We start from the raw sequence: 23,832 nt of genomic DNA, 5'->3' as shown, positions 1-23,832 counted from the left end.
TTACTATGATTTGAAGAATGTTCATCTTTGCCATATTTTGCATTGTTTTTAAAGTACATATCAGAAACAATGTGATGAAAATGTCAATTTCGTTTATTTTTTAGGAATATATCATTTGGCTATATTGCTATATATATTTTTGAGGGCTATGTACAATTACTCTATAATTATTCTCATTTTTGTTGGAGGACTTTGTTCTGTTTTCCTTAAATTTTGTTCTGGAAATATATCGCATTGCTATAGATTCGTACTTTGAGGATAGTATATTGATTGGTATAATTTGGTTTTTTTTTTTTTTTTAAATGTTACTCTATCAACTATATCTTTAGCTCTGTTCAGGTTTTTAGACTGCTAACATTTGAACCCTGACATTGAAATGAAATATGGAAAAGGTATAACTGTTATAAGAACAGCATGCAGACAAATTGATTAATACTTATTGGCCCCTGTATCAGCCTCGATATCTGTTTTGAACATGTTCTCATTAGTAGCCCTCAGGTATATTCAGTTGTACATGTTAAAGCGTACATGGAAACATGTCATATTAGCTTTACTATATATTTTCTTTCTTTAAAAAAGATAAAAAGAATAGTTTAGATATATCGGATGGGCTTTATGTTATGTTTTGCTTCAATCTTGATGAATCAATTATGTACATTCAAGCCCAGCTAGTAGCAGTATGTGCTGTTTTGTTTTGTTTTTGTTGGGGGGGGGGGGGTGTTATTGTCCCATAGTATACCGTTCAACTGAGTTAAAGGTCATATACTGAAAGCAATAATGCAGTGAAACATAATTAAATGACGTGTTTATATATTTATTGGGTAAGAGAGGCTGTTTCTCTGTTGAAAGTATTGTTTTATTGTTCATCTTAGTAATAGGATTTACTTGAAATTGTAGAAAAATACAGTTAAATCACTTCCAACCTATTAAAGACACAAAATATTTCCTTTATCTTGCTCCTATAATGTTCATATATAACAAAAGTGTATATTTCAGTTTGTTTATGGTTTGTATGATAAATATTATAAGCTACAATTCCATAATTTTGCCTCTTATGAACATGTTTTTCTCTGTAATCTTGCCAATTTGAAAGCTCTATGAACATATTATTAATATGTAGTAAAATTTGACATTCCATATATATATATATATATATATATATAAATATATATATATATATATGTGAAATTGTTATTATTCTCTTATTCTCTTTGGTCAAGGTATATTTTCTTCTCATTGTTATATTACCATTCTGATTATATGTACTATTAATAAAGCTCTGGTACTACATCTGCTGCTGCCTGTTATCCTTTTATTAGAATAACTTCATATCCCTGAAATAAAAATAGTTTGTGCTTAAAAAAGGAGGCGTGATGGCTCACTGGGAGAGCAATGGTCTTTTAACCGAGAGGTCCCAGGTTCGAAACGAAATCAATGCGCTCGTACGCATTGGTAAGGCATTAATCTGCGTTACATTTTATCAACAAGAGGACAAATATTTTCAAGTATTTTCAGTAAAGGTGTATGCAATTTCATTTATTTACTGAGAAAAACTGGATGTTGGCCTATTTAGATATATATATATATAATGAATCTATGAGAATTACGCTTCCCAGTAAAGTTATCATATGCAATATCCTCCCCACAAGTAATTGAGGAAATTTGTTCTTAACATTGTATACCCCATGCTACTTTTGGAATGGATTCTTTATTGTATAACTTGTTTGTGATTTCCTTCTTAATTCCGGAAATTGGTTTTAGTATGCATCTTTTGTTGTATGTATGGTTGCTATGTTCTAATGACCTATGACCCCAACAAGAAAGCAGAATTAAAGAAGGAAATCTGTTATCAACAAAATTTGTCTAACAATGATTTTAAATCTCTCATTGTGTTGCAAATTTAAAGAATTTATAGCTTGTTTTCCTGCTTAAAATTCCTAGCACCACATGCAATATAGTCATGGAACAAAAATGGAGGCAGTAACTAGGAACATGACAGACAAAGAAAGCGGACAAAATATACAGTTTCTCAGGTAGACAAAGTAACATCTATTCACTGCTATTATGTAAAAATGTGTAGAACAGGTGTCACGTGCATATTCACCTGTTCTACACATTTTTACATAAGAGCAGTGAAGGGATGTTCCTTTGTCTACCTGAGGAACTGTATATTTTGTCCACTTTCTTTGTCCGTCATATTCATAGTGAGTGTGTGCATACATTTTGGCCCTTTCTACTACTGTACTGGCATATTTTAGGGCTCTGAATCACAAGTTATTGATCCAAACCCCAAAATCTGGAAAGATTGTAGCGAAAGGGATGGTAAATCATGTACATGCATAATCATCATTGTGAATTCATAATTTTTCTGCTTCTATAGTAAGCTATGGAATCCAAACATTTTTTCAAAACTACCGCATGGATAAATATTGTTTTAGGATATTACCTCATGAATTATCCACCTGCATTTCAATTTCAATTCAATTTCAATTTCAATTTATTTTCCATCTTTAAAAAAGAAAAAATATAACATAGTATTGACACATTGTATTAAAATATGTGCATTGTTGCTTTATCAATGCAATCTTATTCTTCATCAGATTTTCTGTAATAGTTTATGTGCAATCATCATTTGTGGTGCTTCAGATTATATTTCATTGTTTTATTTGTAAACCATCAATTAAAAAGCCAGGATGTGCTAGTAATGCAGTGTTCGATACCTCAACTACAATTCATGATTAATTGCAAATATATTGTATGATTTATATCATTTATGCTATACAAGGAGTTAATAATATTTAGTGAAATGAGAATCGTACTGTAATTATAAAGTACAGCCGTATGGGGGCAATACAATGTACACTGTTATGTTATAGAATGTATGTATTAGGAATTTACATTAATTAATGATAGATGCAAGTGAAATATATAACACACGCCAGTCACGCAAAATACTTTCATTTCTTACTTCTGTAAGCATTCCAATGCAGAAGTAATAGTGATTTTGCTGTTTGATAACTTGCACTTTTTTTGTTGATATTCATGTTGTATTTCTGCTCACCCTTCGACTCGACAAATTGTATGTTTATATAAATGTTTGTATTGCTTCTACCCATATGCTTCCAACAGTTATTGCTTTAATAAATAACACTTTCAAAGCAAATTATATGATTAGTGTCTTTTGTCATTGGATCAGAGCAAGTTTTTTGTATTTCTTCTAGTGCAATTTCCAGATTAGAATTCATTTTCCTCTTTCCCTTCATACATCTTTCTTCTTGAAACTTGTGTTATTTTTTGATAGCTTGGGGAGTGTTTCACAAAGACTAAGATCAGCTTTAAGTTGGACTTAACTATGGCAGGTCGATCATGCCACTGTTTGCTCTCACCATTTACTGGCATTGGTCTTTCAAAGGACATGCAAATCATGGTCACAAATCTTCAGAATTTACATTTGTTGATAATTCATTATTGAAGGAAATATAATATATAATATGAAATGTACGTGTGGGTAGTCCCATATACATCTTTCTGTGTACTGTGCTTGTAACTTTACCAAGACTGGGCCAAATTTCTTATCATTTTGATGATTCCAGAACCTTGCAGTACACACCAGTACTTATATGCTAGATGATCAACCTTTTCTAATCGATTCCACAACGTTTCTTTCACAATGCAATCGCATGACCAGAACTGGTCTAAACCTTTAAAGCCTGCACAAAGCTTGCCTGACATAGCAACAAATAACATATTCAAACTGAAATCCAAGTATTGTAGTTCATTCACAGGAGAATATGATAACATGTCACTAGGTCCCTATGAAAGAAACATCTATAAATTTTGAATATGTTAATAGACTAGTCTATTTCCTAATCCTCTCTATTTATTTCTCGTCCATATGTTTCTAATTCTCTCTCTCCCACCTCTCACCCCGATGTCTCTTTCTTTTTCTCATCCAATAGTCTACATACCTCCCCCTCCACCCCCTCCCTCTTGCTCAACCCCCCCCCCCCATCATGTTGATTGTTAATTTAAGGAAAAGGCACATTTAAATTTTGGTCAAAATGAAAGTTCTCCCATTCATAGAACATATCTAGTACCAGTATCTTGTTTCAGTAATGGACAATATTGTGCATATAAAAGATGTTACTCTATATCATTATGCAAAAGATAATCAAATCCAAAGTTTGCATTTTGTTAAATATGAATTGATCCAGAATAATGAAACAAGTGCAATTTACATTGTAATAATTTCTTTATTTCAATGAACTTGTACAAATTTTTACAAATGACCAGGTCAATTAACCTATTTCAGTTCAAGGCAGGTTTGTGCAATACATCTTAAAATACAAAAAGCAAAAATGTCCTTGTAACATGATGAAATTTTTAATGTATAATCCACTGAACATTCATTATGGAAATGATTCCAAAATACAAGCAAACAAAATCGAGACAAACAAAAGTCAACTACACTGTTGGTCATAAAGGTGGAATAATTATTTTTACCCCAATTTATGGAATGATTTAGACAATGATGATTTATTCCTAATAGATCTAAATAATAGTACACATTCTCAGATTTTATTGAATACTATTTTGCAATGTTTGTTTTGCGTGACTGCTAAAGCATGTGTGTGCTACTATGCTAATCAACTAGGGGACTTACGTCCTTAAGTCATAACTGACAGTAATGAGGATTAATGCCTCACAAAAGGGCACTAATATAGCTGATCGACACGGTTTTGATCCTGGGGGCTCACAGTAACGAGGCCATTGCTTAGCTACTGAATCATGGCTGTAATGTATGCAGTGGGGGCTAGGGTACGGGGCCGCCCCCACAAATACAAAAAAAAAGAAAATGCAATAAATTATCAATAATTCATTGCATTTTCTCCCAGTCCCCAAGAGGAAAAAATCCTCTGTAGAGCCATGCATTATGGTTCAAGGCATGGCCACACAGAGGATTTTTTTCTGTAGGATATTGGGGCAAGATATGAATTTTGCATTAATTCAAAACACTTACTGTAAAGGTATTTTATTCATTTAACCCATTGCCTAGGGGAACCTGATGGCTCTTGTATTAAACATACAGAGAATATGATAATTCAATACAGATTATTAATCTACATTTAATTTTCATAAAGAGGCAATGAAATAAGGAAAATATTCTCATTTTTATTTTCTCTTTAAATGCTGCTTCTAATAAAATAATTGTTGCATTCCATGATAGCAATAAACTGTATTGCCGATATACCTCTCTATCTAAATGGAAATGTATAAACTAAATGCATGTACATGTCCTGATCGCAACTACAATGGCCTGTTGCATTTTGAACTCTGAATGTTATCTCTTCCTCAAGCAATGCTCACATAAGTCAAGGTTTGATTTGATCCTCCTTGTTGCTTCACATGGTAGTGAAAACGTGCAACGTGAAGTATCTCAGCCAGCAGTCTTGTAATGCTTGTTCGATAAGGCAGGGGCTCCACAAAACATGGAAGGCAGTTCCCCCATCAATATGAGGTAATTTGTAGCTTCTCAACACAGATGAACTGTTGTCAACTCTTGATTTCAGCAGAAAGTCTACTGATGAGCTCCTCTGTCTCCTGGATTTCTTTGCGGACGGAAGCCTCGGATTTGATCTTCTCCAACTGCAAAACAGAGTTAGAAAACGAAATCAACAATTGCTTCTTTTTTTGAGGGGTTGTGTACAGTTGGTTAAACTTTCCTTCAATGGCCCTGTTGCAAAAAAACTTACCATTGATGGTAACTTCAATGTAAACCTTTATTTGATTGGCTGTTGAGTGATGTAGCCATGGTAATTACCATTAATAGCAAGTTTACCACCAGTTGTAAGTTTTATGCAACAAGACCAAGGTACAATAAAAAAAAAAAACTGTTGATGTAAACAACAAATTTATATATCAAATGTGAAATAGAGTTAAAGGTATTACAAAGTTTTGGCAAATTTTGAAAATTGGCAGGATAGTGATTCTTTACAATTTTGATATATCTGGATGCCCCTATGGATGTATTATAAGCACTAAAAATTTAGCCCCTAAAACACTTCTGCTTTCGATAAAAATTGAATATATAAATTTACCGTTACTCCCTGTAAATTTTGATAAATTTAAAATAGCGCCTACGATCATACGATGGTAGCTGCGACCATGAAAATCTCAGAATATGTAGTTGTGATATATATATATTCTAAATAGTAATAGCAAATTGGTCGATTTTATTCAAAGAACATTGCTGGATAGCTAAATTAAATTTCATCACTTTAGACTCGATTTCAACTGCGACAACGATCACTGAATATTGTAGGATCGCATATGCTTCCAATATGTTCATTTCAACCAAATTCATGACCCCATACCAAAACTTTGTTTTACCTTTAATTAATTTTACTGGTATACGGTAAAATGAAAAGATCATATCGAGGGGTCAGTGACACAAAGACGCAACTCCATTTTGGCCATTCTGAGAAAAAGTGGTTTATGTGTCACTGAGCACTTGGGCCCTAAAGAGTTAAGTCTACGTTTCACTAGCCATCGACTTCAATGGGGTCTTGGGTGGAGTTAAGTCTTTGTGTTTCCTGGAAAGCCCACATTTTTCTGAACATTTTGATATCAAATACTCATTTTTGGCAAAATATGGAGTTAGGTCTGTGTCACTGAATCCTCAATATATAGAAATTTGATAGAAATACAGTTATAGAAATAGAAATACTGTCATAGAATATGAATCAAACGGAAGGAGGTGATGAAGGAAAAGGTTTCAGGAAAAGAGGCGAGATAAGAATGATAACCAATAAAACTGGGGGTAACATTTCAACACACATTAGTTACATTGTCGAAGTCTGCACAAACCTGATTGGATTCTAATTTCTCTCCTTTCTTCTGTTTTTCCTTGAGTGTCTCAATCTGCTTCAATTTCTTTTTCAAGTTTTTGAATTGCTTATCTTCTACCACCGCACCGCCAGCTACGGGAGTGAAGAAGACTGGTTCAGATTTGGAAGCCTTTTCTTCTGCTTTGTTAGCAGGGTTAGCTGCATCGTTGGATGGAAGAGATATGATACCAGTCCTCTCAAATTCCTCCACCATGGCCTGTCCATCTTTATCATCTTGGTCTACTTTCGGTCTGTAAAATTGAATGATAAGAAGATTCATTAATAACCCGCTGACTCCTGAATTCTCTCATTTGCAATATTTTGCATAGGCTTAACACAGGGACCATCTGGTTCCAGTAGGTAATGGGTTAAAGGCGATCTGGTTCTGATTCTGAATCTGAAATAATATGGCTCAACACACTCCTGGGGAGTATTTCACAAAGACTAAGATCGACTTAAAGTTGGACTTAACTATGGAAGGTCATTCATGCCACTGTTTGCTCTCACCATTTACTGGCATTGATCTCTCAAGGGACGTACAAATCAGGGTCACAAATCTGTCCAGAGTTTTTCATTAATCCTAGTCATACTTGGAATATGAGGGCATTTCAAAAGTATTACTTTTCATGTGTCATTATTGCTATTTTTTCACATGGAAATAAAAAGACTAAGAGCATGAGAAAGCTCAATTTAAAAAGGAATCTTTGACAGAACTCAACACACTCTTCAAGTTTAAAGATCAATTTAAAATAGAGCCAGAAGTGTCAAGTTTGACAGACATGAGCGCTATACCGTAAGCCCCCAAGTACAAGAGTGTTTTACTCTCTAATGGGGTTACCCTAGGTGAATGAAACAAACATAAATAAATAAATAAATACCAGAACCCACTATTATTATTATCATTATTATAATCAAACTGTGTAAAAGAACACATGTTAGGGTTACAATTCTGCACTCACTTCACTCCAGCAGCTAAGTCTTGCACAATCCAAAGTTGTTGTCTCAGTTTTCCTGCAAGTGTGTGGTCCTTCAAGAAGTTCAAGTAAAATACCAGTAAGAGAAAGAAAACACAGTCATCAACATAACTCATCAAAAATGTTTAAAACACTTCTACTAGTGTGATTTCATGCTTAACACAGGTATGTTACATTTTGTTTTGACAACAGCAGTGATTCACTTGAGCTAGCGTAAAATATAAACTGTCAGTATGTACAGGCCCATAAAATCTATGGGTGATGAGGGGCTTATGTGACCCCTGCCATACCCCCTTCCTAAAATTTGTTTTCACCCTCTTGTAGTGAACAGGGGAACCCCCCTTTTTTCTCCAGATATTTTTAAAGTGAAAAGGCAACCCCAAAATGTGAGAATCTTTTTCTTTCCTTTCTGTTTTTTATAAGGTGATGGTAATAATGTCAAAAAAACATGAGAAAAATGACAAAGACTCGACAGATGCAATCACAAGGCTAAAAATATCAGAACCATCGCACTGAAATCTAAAATTACCTTATTGATTTTGGCATCTGCCAGCCGCTGTCGGAGCTCTTCAACTGGGTCTACTTGATTCTCTTGAGAAATGCTGCTTTTCCCCTTCTTTGCCTTGGCTCTCCTTTTCTGATTCTTTTTCCCTGATTTTCCTCCTTCTTCTCCTCCCGCCTCACCAGAAAACCAATCATCATCTAGGTGCACAAAGATAAAGAAAATATATTTTCATGAAAGGTTACAAGTAGAGGTAATGAGTTACTTCAAATAAGTTATATCAGGCAATAAATCATATTAGCAAAGTTAGTAATATGCAAAAAATGACAAAAAAGCAAGTTTCAGTCTCTGATATTTGCTGAGACTTAATTGTCTGGCTTCATTGACTGCCTCTATCCAGAGACTGAAGTACATTATACAGGTGAGTGAGGAGGGGTTACACAATGCAGTTTGTGTTTGATTACCGATCTAATTGGGCGCAATAGCTTCAAGAAATTGTTTTACAATGATTTTTTGTTATTTTTATTTATTGTATATTGAAAATTAGATCTATTTTCTTTCCAATCATCTTTTTGTTTCTAAATGAAACTGTTAAGTCTAGATAAAGGGAAACTGAGGGCAAGCTTTTTTGGATTTTTGGCCTTGTGCCTGTTGCAAGGGTTACCGTCTGTGTATGGGGAAGTTTAACAAATGTCAGTTTAATTAAAGAATTCCTTATACCAGACGGTTATTTATGTCTAGAATGCTCATTACTAAAAAAGCATGTACATCTGTAACCAAAAATAATTTTATGCTTCTGTCATTATTTTTTTTTTCTTCTTTTTCCTCTTACTAAGTCTTATACCCCTTTCAAACTGGCCTGATTTTCATCAGATGCATCCAGACGCATCCAATGAAAGAGCCATTATGAATGGTACAAAGGAGAAAGAGCCGAAAGAATAGCCGATGAAAAGAAGAGAAATAGGCGATTAAATTCTCTTTCTATCGGTGTGACACCGATGAAACAGCCACTGTGAATGCGTTCGGGAGAAAACACAGATTAAAAGGCTGAAGAAAATGGTCAAAGGTCGCAGTGTACGCACGCTTTATCATAACCAGCTGTGTTTATTGACTTTTGTTGAGCATGCTGCATGCTAACTAGATGAGGCGCGGGCTTAATAATTGCACAATAATTCTTTCCTTACGGCAAGGGCTCCCTACAGCGAGTGCAGTTCACCCACAGTATGAAAAGGATAGCAGGGAAAGCGGCGATTTTACCTTCGTTTACATAACGAAAATTAAATCGGTATTTTCATCGGTGTGACTCCGATAGAACTAGAAGCACTATGAAAGGGGTATTAGACTTAATCTTAATCTCTTTTCTTCCTTTCCCATTCTTCTTTCTTTTCCCCTTCTCCTTTCTCCTCTTTGGTAGGGTGTCTGATCGCGCACCCGATGTTGTGTGCTAAAATTCTTCCCATAGAGATTACACGCATCCCTATGCAGTCTACCTGCACTGCGCGACCATGCAAAAAAAGTCAATTTTTTTTTTTCAATTCGAGATTCAAACCTTTATCTGTTGTGATCCTGAAGGTGATAATCAATAAATGAGGTGGCATATGAAAGAGCAGGTGAATTCCAATATTTCCAAAGGGGCGTAGCCCCCGAAATTCTAAAAATATCTTGGTCAAAACAGCAATTTAAACATTGTGTCCTGGCTAACTCTGAGGTTTGTCACTTTTGAGATATGACGCCCCGATCAATAAGTAGTAGGCTTGAGTCGGTACGGTCGATCACACCGGGACCCGACCGTTGCCGTCGGGTCCCGGTTTCGTTTTTGAGAACCGACGCTCCGAAAAAAATAATGAAACATGTAAGAAATTGGAGTTTTGCACACCACTAAAATCATTCCACCTTAAAACTTAAGTATTTAATTGTTACCAATCATATTCTAGCTCATCCTGAATCAATCCGAACTGCTGATATAAATATGGGTTGCAAAGCAGTTCGACCCATGGGGTTGTTGTTAACAGCTGCTAGCTAGCTACTATACTGGCCGGGTCTCTCGGCAGGATAATTAAATCAGGTTGAAAGAAACATTAATGTTTGAATAATAAAACGGCCTTCTAAAAAGTATTTCTTTGCAACATACCGATCGAATAATTTTTAAAAGACAAAATATATATTTTTTCTTTGATTTTGAACACCGCATGCTTCTTTTAAAAGCTGAAAATTACTTAGTAATCACAAGAAGTTTCGATACGGATAGCTGTTGCAAGGCAAGTTCAGACTAGTCTCGGAAAAATGCGCAGTGTTCCTCGTCGTTAGCTGTAATGCGTGCCAGAACAAAGACGTGATCGTAACGAGAAAAAATCATTAAAAACTACGAGAGCACAATTGGAAAGACAACTACTCAAAATTATCGTAAGCAGATACATATCTTGGAGGAAGAAGACAATAGTTGTCCAAGAAAAGCCACAGAAACAGTGATATTTAAGGAGTTACTATAGGTACAATCATTATCGGAATGGGCCTTCTGCTCTGAATTACACGTGTTTAAATTGAACACGAGGCTAGATCGAAAACAAATACCGCCCTCTACGGTAAAAGCAGTATAACAAAGTATTCGAGTATTTGCAGAAGGCCCCTTGCGATAAAAATGTACCCAGTTACTCCTCGATTATCACATTTTCTGTGGCATTTCTTGGGCGATTATTGAATTCTTTGTCCAAGTAATGTATCTGATTATGGTAATTTTGAGCAGTAGTTCTCTTTCCAATTGTGCTCTCGTAGTTTTGAATGATTTTTTGTTACGATCAAGTATATTTGTTTTGGTTCGGTCTGGCACGCATTACAGCTAAGAGGTGCACTGCGCATTTTTCCGTGACTAGTCTGAACTTGCCTTGCAACAGCTGTCCGTATCGAAACTTCTTGTTGTGATTACCAAGTAATTTTCAGCTTTTAAAAAAAAGCATGCGATGTTTAAAATAAGAGATAAATATTTCTTTGTCTTTAACAAATTATTTGATCGGTATGTTGTAAAGAAGAATTTTTTAGAAAGCCGTTTTATTATTCTAACATTCATATTCTTTGACCCGATTTATTCAACCTGCATGAATCAAAATGGCGGCTCGAATGTTGTCTTTATATTTTTGCTCGAGTTTTTTTATTTTTAGAGGCACGATAATGCCACTAAACATCGCCAATCATGGATGAAAAATAATGTCAAATGGAAGAATATACCAGTCTGTGCCGAGGTATGCATGTGTTGATTTATTTGACTGATAAAAAAGGTCACTTTTAAGGGACATACTGATGATATGCGCTTTTTATAGAGGCAAGTGACAAATCCTGCGAGCTGATTTCGGGACACCGGGTCCCGATCGGTGCAAGGCCGTCGGGACCCGGTTTATGAAAATCCCGACATGACTCAGGCCTAATAAGTAGTCCCAGTCCTAAGGAACAATTCTATTATTCTATGTGCTTATATTTTCGCTAGCCCCCAGGGATCACAACTGATAACAGTTTAAAAATATCCTTCTCGCTATTTGGTGGATCAGCTAATTAGAGGGCGTGCGCTCCGCTCAGTCCAAACCATGGTTACATCGCGTAACATCTCCGCGCACGAACGAAACCCCAAATTCAATTACACATGATAGTGAATGAAATTATGGTTGGCAATTCGCGCGATAAACCCGGAAGTGAATACACGTTATAGTCAATGGCAATATCGCGGAGACAACGTGCGTTGTCTCCGCAATATTGCCATTGACTACAACGTGTATTCACTTCCGGGTTCTACGGCGCGAATTGCCAACCATACTAGTCAATGGCACATATCGCGGAGACAGCGTGGCTCAAGCTGCAAGTCGCGCATTGGCTTAGCAACATGCGTACTATATGCATACGCTTGCATATCGCGCGATACAGCCGTTTGTCTGAATTTAGCAAAACAACATCACTCTGCGTGGACTTTTTTTTTCGTCGATTTTGACCAAAATGATATGAATATACCAGCGTTTTGGAGGGGCTGTAACTTTTGATAGAAACATCGGTGAGACTTGAAATTTGAAATGTATTATTCTGATAACATTTTTTATTCAAATATCAAACAAAAATGGTGAAAAACGATCCCAAATTGAAAATTGAAAAATCGTTCAGACACCCTATCTTTGGCTTTGCTCCTTTCTTCTTCTTCTTCTTCTTCTTCTTCTTCTTCTTCTTCTTCTCCTTCTCCTTCTCCTTCTTCTCCTCCTCCTCCTCCTTCTTCTTCTTTTTCTTCTCGTCTTTACGTGAGTTTCGAGTTAAAAAGTTCAGGAGTGACCAACATGAAAGTCGGTACATGGGCTCACATACAAAATTATTATGGATCAATTTCCCCAAATTTTGTCGATATTTCTCGATCAATTGGGTCAATTATAAAAAAAAAAATGGATTGAATTAATCTTACCTGCCATACTATTTCGATGACACACGAGGTGAATGTCAATTCGATGAATAAATGAGCGTTATGAGGGTCAAATTCGAAAACAAAGAAGCACAGCGCAAGCTTTGTAGGTTATGGTGTTCTCCATCTAGCAAATTGGCAGAGGAAAAGAAAGCACAAAATCTGAGCCACTGGCTAATATCAATAAGCTAATAGGGGGTCTATGTGTGGAACGGGAAAGGGGGGGGGGGGAGAGGTAATAGGGCTGGGCATATGTCCGTCTATCCCGATCTCTTTTTTTATTTGTAAACGTTATGATTTTATTTTGATTTTTTTTCTTCATTTATACAGACCCACTAGCATAGCATTGACTCTCTATGCTTTGCTGGAGTGCTAGCAGGCGCGTTCGCAGAGGGGGGGGGGGGGGGGGGGGGGGGGTGTTTTGAGGATTACCCCCCCCCCTCAATTTTCAAATATATTTGTTTTGCTAAAGCGGAGGGGGAGGTGTAAAAGTAAAAACAAAAATGCCCCCCCCCCCCCCCACTGAGCGAAATATCGGTCGGCGCGATTTTCAAATTTGTAGGGCAAAAAAAAAAGAGATTAGTGCTCACTAACCCCCCCCCCCCCGCCACCACTTAGCGAAAGATGGGTCGGCGCGATTTTCAACTTTCAAACACGTCCCTCCTAATTGAAAAAATCCTGCGTACGCCACTGCCTACTAGTATATGATTCACAAGATAAAGTGACTATTGCAGTATATTTATATACTTCTTTGTGAACTACAATTAGTTCATTTTTATTCAAAACCATCCAAAACATGATATAATCTTTTACATGAAAAAAGAGACTGGTAATAGTACATTAATGAACATAAATTAACTTGTTTAAAAGATGTAAAAGTGAGGGCATGGCTAAAGGGATGAAATACCAAATTGGTGATATGTGCATGTCGCCCTGCATGTATAAATATCAGAAATTAATAAATACAAAATAAATACAATACTGAATACATAAGAGGCCATTTTACGAAAGGAGACCCTCAACAGAGCTCATGGGGGCATTTTTACCGGCAAAGGACACTGTTCGTCGCAGAAGGGGATTTTTCTTCACTTCTCCACCATATGTACCCCACCCCTCCCTCGCGCGATTCTGTTGCCTTCTGCTCATGCCGAAAATTATAGAGGATAGCCCGGCCCAATGGCGGTTAGTGAACATTGCATGGGTATTGAAAATTATTGTAGAGAATCCTTCGCTCTTGTTACTTTTTTATTGATAAATTTATAATAACTACTAGATATATAAAGTATTTGTTTCAAAATATAGATGGAAATAGGAAGATTAATGATGTATATTTAGCATTCTCTAGAAATACACCCCTACAAAATAATGTAGGAATCTGGTTACTACAACAACGGATTTAGCGTGAACAGGTGCATCGGACCGTAACACAGGTGACCGGCTGATCTCAGAAAATGGAGATGTTGATCATCATCTGCGTGTAGATCACAGCTGGGCCTGGGACAGGGAAAGGAAGGGTACTTCTTATCAGTTGTTTTTCTACCAGATACTAAATCTTGATCTTGACAGCTTAATGAGTAAGTTAAGGTACATTTTAAAGCCGGGAATTTCATTGAAATATACGGGACATGATTGAATATTTGCTAGTGCCTATACTAGTGGAGCAGCTAGCAGTGCATGCACTTTGCTGATTTTGTACATGGATGAGGCATGAGGGTGTATAGAAAGGATACAGCATTGACCAGACTCGCCGGCTAAATCGAGCGCTCGTGCAGTCACTATGACTATACACGAACGATTTGTATATTTGATGTGTGATATGTCATTTATGTCACTATATATGTCTGATGGTGAATATGGTGTATATGTTTCGGGCAGCTATAGCTACCCTATAAGGCTATTCAATTTTCAAAGAGGGATTGTCTCTGTCTACTGGCATTGCGTTAAACTTAATTTATCGTAAATCAGAACTTATATACAGGGGTATATCAAAATAAGTATGTGTGAACCCATTTGTTATCCTGAGACTGAGTAATTAGACAGAAATAGCTGTCTGATATGGGGAATTTTTTATCAGAGGCAATCAGTGGAGCCAGACGTAAGGTATTAGTGGAACAATTACCATCGATATCAGCGACTGAATCTTTCGGGCTTATCTTGCACTATACCCAAAATTTCTGTCTCTTTTTTCCGTTAGCCTCTTATGTCTTATTTGGGTAGAGTCGGCTCTAGCTCTCTTTAGAGACAGAAGCCTACCGTTGAACCAGCTCTGCAAACTTTGGACTATAATGTCATTTTAGCGGATTCATATCCGATGCATTTATTCTCAAAAATTAGGCCTACGGTAAGCTCAAATATATCGGTTCCACTTACCAGATTGACTGTATGATGCGTTTAAGGGTCTTTTTTTTCCGGATTTTCTTCGTCGAAAGTGAACTCTGTGTTGAAATTCTTGCAGCCGTATTTTAAACTGTAGTGTTACTGTTAGTGTTACTGCACTGTGCATGAAGGAAGATGACGTTATCTATTGACAGTAACAGTTTAAAATATGGCTGCAAGTATTATATGTCTTCAATTATTCTATTCCTACAGATCAGTGAGCCCATGATCTTCCCTAGCCATGGTCCTGTTCATCAACATCAACATAGGTCAAAGGGTAGAGGTCATATACAAGGGTGAAGTTCACGAGGGGACCGTGAAGTACAAAGGAGGACTCACAAACACCACGGGTGACTGGGTTGGACTTGATCTAGATGAACCGGGTGAGTAAGCAAAGGGGATGAAGTTATGACACTTGCTGTCTAGTTAGAGGGTGAGGTCAAGAGGTAGAGGTCATATACAAGGGTAAAGTTCATGAGGGGACCTTGAAGTAGTCTACAAAGGAGGCCTCACAACTGTGTTGGAATAGATCTTGATGAATCGGGTAATTAGCAAGCAATACAAATGATACCAAATACAACAGTACCCTATCAGGCAAATACAGGTTACCTTTACTTTAAGATGATTAAATTTCTTTGAGCTGAAGGATACCAGGAAATATTGAATATGATTGTTTTTTTGTCTACAGTTGGTAAACAAAATGGTATATAGTATACAAAAGAAGGCAGTACTTCAGCTGTAGGAACAAACACAGTTTCTTTATCGATCAATCTAGTAGCAGGTTCACCTTTACCAATATTTAAAGGGAAATTCAAAGCAAAAAGCAGAAAAATCGGGGAAGAAAACTACCAATTTGAGATTCGCATAGACTTAGTGATCTCATACTTCAAACAATCATTACTTATTATTGGTCCGATTCATTTCAAACTTTTGCCATTCTGTTTCTGTTATTTTTCTGCTTTCATACAAATCAACTTATTACAAGGATTGGATTGTCCTTTGAATATTTTCTGGTGATTGGTACACAGTGATACATACAGATTCAGTTACTTTACTCTGTAGTCACTATGAACATGACGGACAATGAAAGCGGACAAAATATACAGTTCCTCAGGTAGACAAAGGAACATCCCTTCACTGCTATTATGTAAAAATGTGTAGAACAGGTGTCACATGCATATTCACCTGTTCTACACATTTTTACATAATAGCAGTGAAGGGATGTTCCTTTGTCTACCTGAGGAACTGTATATTTTGTCTGCTTTCATTGTCCGTCATGTTCATAGTGAGTAAAGCTATATAAAAGAGTTGAATATGATTATATTTTTCTGCAGTTGGTAAACACAATGGTTTATACAAGGGAAGGCAGTACTTCAGCTGTAGAAACAAACATGGTATCTTCATCCATCCATCTCGGATAAGGTTCACATTCGCTAAGAGAGGGTAAGTCACTAACTTCTTTATTGACAATAATAATGAGGATAATAATAATTATACTTACCGGTATATTAATAATAATGATGTTGATGATGATGATGATGATGATGATGATGATGATGATGATGATGATGATGATGATGATGATGATGATGATGATGATGATGATGATGATGATGATGATGATGGTGGTGGTGGTGGTGATGATGATGATGATGGTGATAACTTGAACTGAGAACCTTGTGATCCACCTTCCTGTGACGTACCCACTAGACCACGACACCTCTACTCTCCCTCTCCTTATATACCTCTCTCTGTTCTTTTCTTCATCCAGCAAAAGTGTGGCCACACAAAGTAACAAGTTCCATTTCAATCATCATTTTTTTTAATTCTCAGGATACAATATGAGCTAGATAAATATATAACATTCTTAGCAAGCAGGCAGGTATACTCTTGTAAAAAAAAGTGACAAACGATTTAGAGTAAACAATGACTGAATATTATGTTGCATAACGCTGATAATTTGATTTCAACCTGATGGAAAAAATATCATATTCTTTTGTAACAGGTTTCATCCTAAGTTATCTGGATTTATGTATAGACCTATGTCTAGTTGATACATCTGTAACAATGCTACTCTACTGCAAATGTTCATTACTGGTTGAGGAAGCAGAATTTCTATGATTTGTAATAATATTGATTGGTAACTGTTGATTGATTACGGGTAATAGAATTTTGCCATATATTACAAATTTTAACACATTTTTGCTGAGTTCTGACCTTTCAATAATATCTTTTTTTTCCCAGGCTCTTTGATACATACAAGTCAGTGAGTCCAGAATCATCGGTTGAAGGTACACTATTCTCCACACAGAGTAAGTCAACATTACACAGCTTATATAGTAATCACAATAATGGCTACCTCTCTACAATGACCAACTCTCTGTAGTGGTCGCCGTTATTTTCTTCCTCTTGGCCATGGGTGCTGTGGGTGGTTTATTGCTGTTGGTCTAGAACAAGTTTGTCTACCCATTTGGTCTATTCCCATATGGTCTACACCCAGCCCCTCTACCGTAAATTTACACATGGTCTTATCATCATTTCGTCTACTTATCATTTGGTCTAATTATAATTTTGGCGAATAGTCATTTGGTCTATTGCCCATTTAGTTTATTTTCCAATCTGTCTATTTCCCAGTTTGTCTAATACCCATTTCTTCTATCCACAATGGTCTCATAATCATTTAATCATTAAATAATAATAGTCATCAAAATGATTATTAGACCTTATGGATGCCGGTGGACAAAATGGACATTGGACAAACTGGGAATTAGACTATTATCTGGATATTAAACTAAATAACATTTGCATATTTCTATTTTTACTTGAGTGGGCTTAATAGACAGATTTGATTGTATTTCCAACTACCAGTGTATGACAAAATGAAAATCCTCATAACAAAGTTATGTGGGTGAATTATTCATAAGTTAATATACAATGTAGTTTTAATCTCCTAAACATTTTGGTGAAAGAAAGTAAGGACCCATTTTTCAAGTATGAGGAGTTAAAGATCCAGGATAAATATTTGAGGTATTCTGTTCTAAATCAGACAATGATAAATGGAAGAGATCACTTAAGGGCTGCCTGTACATATTGAGCTGTATGTCCTAACATTGCCCGATTCAACTTGAATGTATAAAGCATACATGAAATACATGAAAAATCAAACATAAAGCCTCTCTAAAGTGTTGAAGCCCAAAATATTTGATGACAAAAATTCACTTCATATGTATAATGAAGTGAAAGAGGATGTCATTTAACACTGACTTCTAAATGAATGTGTTTGAAGATGAATATTGATGAAAAAATACAAAATTTCGGTTTTCTGCATACAACACAAAAATCCAAGTTTTGTATTCTGTCAGCAATATGTGTCTTCAAACACATTTGTTATGAAAGTTCTTGCTGAGTTAAGTGTTAAATGACATCCTCTTTCAGTACATCATTACACAATTTGAGTTAAATTTTGCCATCAAATTTGGGGCTCCCAACACTTTAGAGGGGCCACACTTTGAAAGTAAATTGAACATTTGTCTTTAATTGCAGAGCCTAAGGTGTTGGACTACTTTGATGGAAGATCGGTTGGCGAATCATACATGAATACAGCAGGGAAAGGGTTTGAAGGTGAGAACTTTTTTTTCAGTGTTGTCCAAAGTTTGTAGGTACCAGTGAATAAAAGAGTAAATTCTAGATTGCAATATTGTTACAGAAAAATAATCAAATATTTAAATTGAATTTTTGATAGCTCTCAGACAAAATTATGCTGATTGATGATGTTTCCCACAATTTATCATCCAAAAAAATTCAGACACTGCTATAGCATTCTCAGCCTTGAATCATGTTAATAATGCTTTACCGGTATGTGTTGAATAGTCTAATTGATACAGTCGACAGCACAATTCTAACCTTCCCTTGAGCGTATAAAAACAACTATTTCTCTCAAAGCAGTCATTAATACTATACTATTTCTCGAATATTAAAGCAGTCATTAATACTTTTATATGCCAAAAAAAAATAGACTAAAAAATAAAAAATAAAAAATAAAAAAACTTTTGTTGAAAATGGGATTCGATCTCTTGCGTACAAAAGGTGATGTAACTAAAATCAGCGCCTTAAACCGCTCAGCCAGCGCGCTCTGTCACCATATATAGCAGTTTTTTTCTAATATATACATTAAAATGGATTGAAAACGGCTTCGCGTGGTGGATGCTTCGCCGCTGCTCCATTAAACGGGCCCTTCTTTTACTTTTGCAATGCATATTGGCCCGAACTTAGATCAAGATCTATCGGCAGATGTTGTTTTTTTGTTTTTGGAAGTTTATTTTCGTCTTCATGTCAACAATGCACGATAAAATTGTCGGTAAGATCGATCGAGATTCAATTGTATTGAAATTACCGACCAATTCTTCGCACACGTACGGTATCCTCGATCGCTCAGACCATTTTTTAACATGTAAACCTATGGGGTAACCATGGAGACTGAACTATTTTCCCGGTAACCATGGTTATTGGGATTTTAGAACTGTTTTAATCATGGTTACTGGGAATTTTCGGGAACAGTTAAAGTTTATGAATGCAATTTCGACCAATCAGATTGCTGGATTACTTAAGTGAGGTATATAAGATATTCTATTACACCCTTTCAGTTAAGTTTTAAATATTCCAAAAACAATGGCTATAGTACCATTTTGACTGCATTATCTATCATACAGGGAAATTACTCATGATTTTTTTCCTTTAATAGTTTTACCTGAAAACTAGGGTGCCTGATTCCACCAACAAATTTTCCCTATTTATTACGGCATTATAACACCCTAATACAATGTAAAAATTCCCTAATACGACGTAATTACGCCCTTATATAACGCCCAACATTTATATATTTTTTTAAAATGTCTATTTTTCAGACGGTTCAGATACCTGGTTCGCAGGCAAGTCAAATAGACTTCATACCAGGAGTTACAGTGAATCGGCCACTCCGACCTATAACCTAGGTCACCCCATCGGAGGTCGTGTCAAGACCAAGAAAGACAACACTGACGAGAGGGATGACCGTCTAAGAATACGTCCGAAATCCGCACTGGGGTCGACGACTGCGAATCTGTCGGCGAGAAGCCTGAATTACTCAATGTTGGGCCACATGAGGCCCATGTCGGGGAAGCTGAGCGCCTCGTTTGATAAGGAGACGGGGAGGGCGTCGGTTCTTGGGCGGTCTTTTGGGGGCGAGGAGGATATACCCTTCATCTCGACGCCGTCAATACCGAAATCTCACATGCCGCACCTGTCGCTGATGAAACAGGAGGTTGTCGGGTGGGGTCTGACGCATAGACCAAGAGAGTGGACATTATAGGAAGAGAACTTGAAAAGAGGGTGATCGAGATGAGGATTGTTCGAAACATTAACTGTATGGAGCCATTGTAAAGGAGGGTATTCATTCCGGTGACTTGCTGTTTGGTCTATAACCAGTTAGTCTACTACTAAATTGGTCTATTCCCAAATAGTCTACTCCCAGCCCAGGGATCTACTATCCACATGGTCTAATAATCATTCAATCATGAATAATAATCATCATCAAATGACTATTGGTCATTATGGATAGTAGACAAGATGGGCATTAGCTAGGAATTAAACCCGACTGGAAATTAGACCAAATGACCATTAGCCTAAATGGTCAATGGACCAAATGATATTTATGATTAAATGATTATTAGACCATGTGAACAGTGGACGGGCTGGGTGTAGACCATATGGGAATATACTAATTGGATAGTAGACCGAACGGCAATAAACCTTCATTCTGTGTTGAAATATATAAGTGACTTTGTGCATGCATGATAGTTAGAAATTTCTTGCAAAAGGGGACAGTTTTCAGGAATGTTTGCAACTCTGACATGTTTGTGGATTTGAAAAAGCAAGGAATTGCTTCAGTGTCACATATTTAAGAGAAACTTGCAACTCGAATAACATTAAGGCGAATTTTGTTTTAAAAAAAACGGTACTATGTGTGAATTTATACTTGATAACCCCTAAATGATTGATATTTAGAGCACATTTGTACCTATTTTTGGTTGGGGGGGGGGCCCCAAAAAGGGTCAGAATTTGTGGAAAGTGTTCTTGAAAGTCCGCTTAAAGGGGATCATTTTCTGCTCCACTAACAATTGTGCACTTTTAATGTGAAGTGACACTACAACAGGAAAGAACAAGAGTTACATATAGCTGGTGAGAAAGAGAGAGAATAATATAAAAAAAGAGGAATATATTTTTAAAGAGAAGATGAGAGGAGATTGAGAGAGTGAAGACATAATGGTAGTTTTTTTATGTGTGGTATACATGTAAATTGTAATGTCCCATTTTCTGGAAGAGTATTGTCTACAATAGTGCTGCTGTATATACATGTACATGTACTGACAATCTAAGTCCATGTGTAATAGCCTTCTTGTTGGCAACTGGCAACAAAGCTGTTGTTTTCATAAGGGGGGGGGGGGGGGTATGTTTGGGCAATTTTTTGTTTTAGAAAAATAGTGAATGGGAAAATGAAAGTAATCACTACTGTGACTCTACCGGTTATTTTGTGACCATCTGTCTTTCACTTTTATACAATAAGAGCCTTAATCTTTTGTATTATCATGATATGTAACATTCTTTTACTGTGTACATGCATGTACTTTAAAGGCCCTATCCGATGAAAACACAACTTTATATCAATGTAAAGCTGAATGAAGAGCTGTTAATCCGCTGAAAGACACTAAAATAGCATATCATTTATATTATTGTAACCTTTATCTTGTAAGCTTTCTATTGATATATAATTCATCTATTTTGTTTTTCACTTCTGCCAAGGACTTTAATTCACATTCAGTAGTTCAGTCAGTAATGCTGCAGGTTGATTTTATATGTTATGTTCATGTAGTTACTAGGTAGTAGTTACCTGTTGTGCTAGATTGTACAAAAAATGTTGCTTACTATAAAATTGGCATTTTGAACTGGTATCGCTTGATTACCATATGTGGCCTGTCTTTTTTTCATCATAGAAAGCTGCTATTTGTAGTTCTCTTGTATTCAAAGCAGTTGTAGATGAAATTTGTGCATGTGTCGTTTACGAATGCCACAATTTGACATCAAGTAATTAGCATTGCGTCTATGTGTTAGATCATAAATTTAAGATTTTGATTTGAAACTAGGTATTATATAATATATACCACAACATATTTGTTCTATAGCTGATAAATGCCGGAACAAAATGATACAAATACTCAACAGAAAGAACACAAATTTTTTTTCTTCACACATATCAATGGTTTATGTATGTTAAATATAATTTTTTTTAATGGTGTTATATCTTTTATGTGAAGTCTGTAGAGTGCTTATTTTTAGCATGAAGTCAGTTTGATGTAGAAAATTCAATACTGAAGCCTTGTTTAAACATCCTGTACCCAATTACTGCAGGTTCTACCTTAGTATCTATTTTGTCATATTTGAAATCATACAGGCACATTTTTTATAATAAAGAGTTCCAAAACAATGGGTGGTGCGACACAATCTCAATCTGAATTCCTGAATAAAACTATTAAGAGTAATAGAGTGCAAAGATAATTATGTTTTACCCATGATATTGGTATTGGACATTAAAATGTTTTGTGAGATTGTAGTATAACTTTTAGTTCCTTTCTAGCCATCTAGGAGGGGGGGGGAGAATTATTTATTAGGGGTATAAAGAAAGCTAACTGGAATGCTTATTCCAAAGTGACTGTAAAATCACTGGCAATTTATTTTATGAGCTTTAAACACAAGTTTCGGCACAGTCCGCCTTCAGTGTTGGAGTCCTTAATCACTCACATTACTTTAGTATGTGTTTGTAGATTGATGAGTCAGAGTAAATAAATGTTGCGTGCATATTTTTCTACTACTTTAATCCATATTTTTCTACTACTTTAATCCATGTGTTCATTTTTACTGCGAAACCAGAAACTTTTGCATGCACAAACTTTCATCAATTTCACAGGTGTTTCAGATTAATGCTGTGAAATGGTTGAATTTGAAATTAACATGAAATATTTACAATTTGCAAGTTTCTGGCTGTGAAAAGTGCTGTTATTATAATTATCCACTTATGAAAGCTTCAGATCCTGAAGTTGCTGGTTTTACATTCTTTGTATTGTAACATTTTCTACTGCATTTTCTACATTCCAAAGGATTGTACAATCGTAAAAGAGTCTTTTAATTTAGCAATAAAAGAAGTATCTATCATAATTTGTGTCAACTGTATTTAATTAATGTGTGGTACATAGTCAATGGCTGGTAATCTCTTGGTATTCTTCAAAGTGGGCTTATTTAAAGTGTACCAATCACCAAAACCTGTTTTGCTTTTGATGTAAAGGGTTCGATGACGCTATAATGTATTCAAATATTACTTCTACAAAGAGCTACTGCAGTTAAAACACGAAAAACTTCTTATTAGATAAACTAGTTTAAGCATGCTTATGCACTCGCATATAGTTTAGGGTTCACATGGAACTCGAGTCGGACTTGGATTCCCTGTGCACCCTATACGCAGTTATCCTGTATATTCTTCATAACCGTTTACCGACAGAATGCTTGGCAGGTAAAGGTTTTTTAGGTTGATTTTATACATTTCAGCTATACACAAAGTATTTTTCAGGTGATGATTAC

The 23,832-nt window shown here is 36.0% G+C and overlaps 2 protein-coding genes across 4 annotated transcripts; one reads left to right on the top strand and one right to left on the bottom strand.

Moving 5' to 3' along the window:
- Positions 1 to 4,929: 4,929 nt before the first annotated feature.
- On the bottom strand, positions 4,930 to 12,925 carry LOC105439734 (eukaryotic translation initiation factor 2A-like). The gene is made up of 5 exons (XM_030981709.1): positions 12,793 to 12,925; positions 8,391 to 8,563; positions 7,847 to 7,914; positions 6,868 to 7,138; positions 4,930 to 5,646 (listed from the first exon to the last, which is right to left on the bottom strand). The coding sequence occupies exons 1-5, from the start codon at positions 12,797 to 12,799 to the stop codon at positions 5,554 to 5,556; spliced, it is 612 nt and encodes a 203-aa protein (XP_030837569.1). The 5' UTR covers positions 12,800 to 12,925; the 3' UTR covers positions 4,930 to 5,553.
- Positions 12,926 to 14,209: 1,284 nt separating this feature from the next.
- On the top strand, positions 14,210 to 23,409 carry LOC100891440. 3 transcript variants are annotated; one of them, XM_030981707.1, is made up of 6 exons: positions 14,210 to 14,303; positions 15,379 to 15,548; positions 16,500 to 16,608; positions 17,410 to 17,477; positions 18,709 to 18,786; positions 20,070 to 23,409. In XM_030981707.1, exons 2-6 carry the CDS (start codon positions 15,407 to 15,409, stop codon positions 20,510 to 20,512), a joined length of 840 nt encoding a protein of 279 aa, XP_030837567.1. In that variant the 5' UTR covers positions 14,210 to 14,303; positions 15,379 to 15,406; the 3' UTR covers positions 20,513 to 23,409. The 3 variants fall into 3 exon arrangements, with proteins under 3 accessions (XP_030837567.1, XP_003725067.2, XP_030837566.1); XM_003725019.3 differs by having other exon boundaries at positions 14,210 to 14,363; XM_030981706.1 differs by having other exon boundaries at positions 14,210 to 14,373.
- Positions 23,410 to 23,832: the final 423 nt, after the last annotated feature.

Source organism: Strongylocentrotus purpuratus, unplaced genomic scaffold, assembly GCF_000002235.5.
Source record: "Strongylocentrotus purpuratus isolate Spur 01 unplaced genomic scaffold, Spur_5.0 spur5_scaffold_12, whole genome shotgun sequence".
Lineage (NCBI taxonomy): Eukaryota > Metazoa > Echinodermata > Echinoidea > Camarodonta > Strongylocentrotidae > Strongylocentrotus > Strongylocentrotus purpuratus.
This window is presented reverse-complemented; position numbering and strand designations above follow the sequence as displayed.

Coding starts and splice junctions, on each gene's coding strand:
- LOC105439734 (XM_030981709.1), bottom strand. Junction 7,915..8,390: donor CAGATGCCAAAATCAATAAG/GTAATTTTAGAT, acceptor AACTTCTTGAAG/GACCACACACTTGCAGGAAA. Junction 5,647..6,867: donor AGAAATTAGAATCCAATCAG/GTTTGTGCAGAC, acceptor TCTGTTTTGCAG/TTGGAGAAGATCAAATCCGA.
- LOC100891440 (XM_030981707.1), top strand. CDS start 15,407: ATGGTCCTGTTCATCAACATCAACATAGGTCAAAGGGTAGAGGTCATA. Junction 15,549..16,499: donor ACTTGATCTAGATGAACCGG/GTGAGTAAGCAA, acceptor ATTTTTCTGCAG/TTGGTAAACACAATGGTTTA. Junction 18,787..20,069: donor AGCAGGGAAAGGGTTTGAAG/GTGAGAACTTTT, acceptor TCTATTTTTCAG/ACGGTTCAGATACCTGGTTC.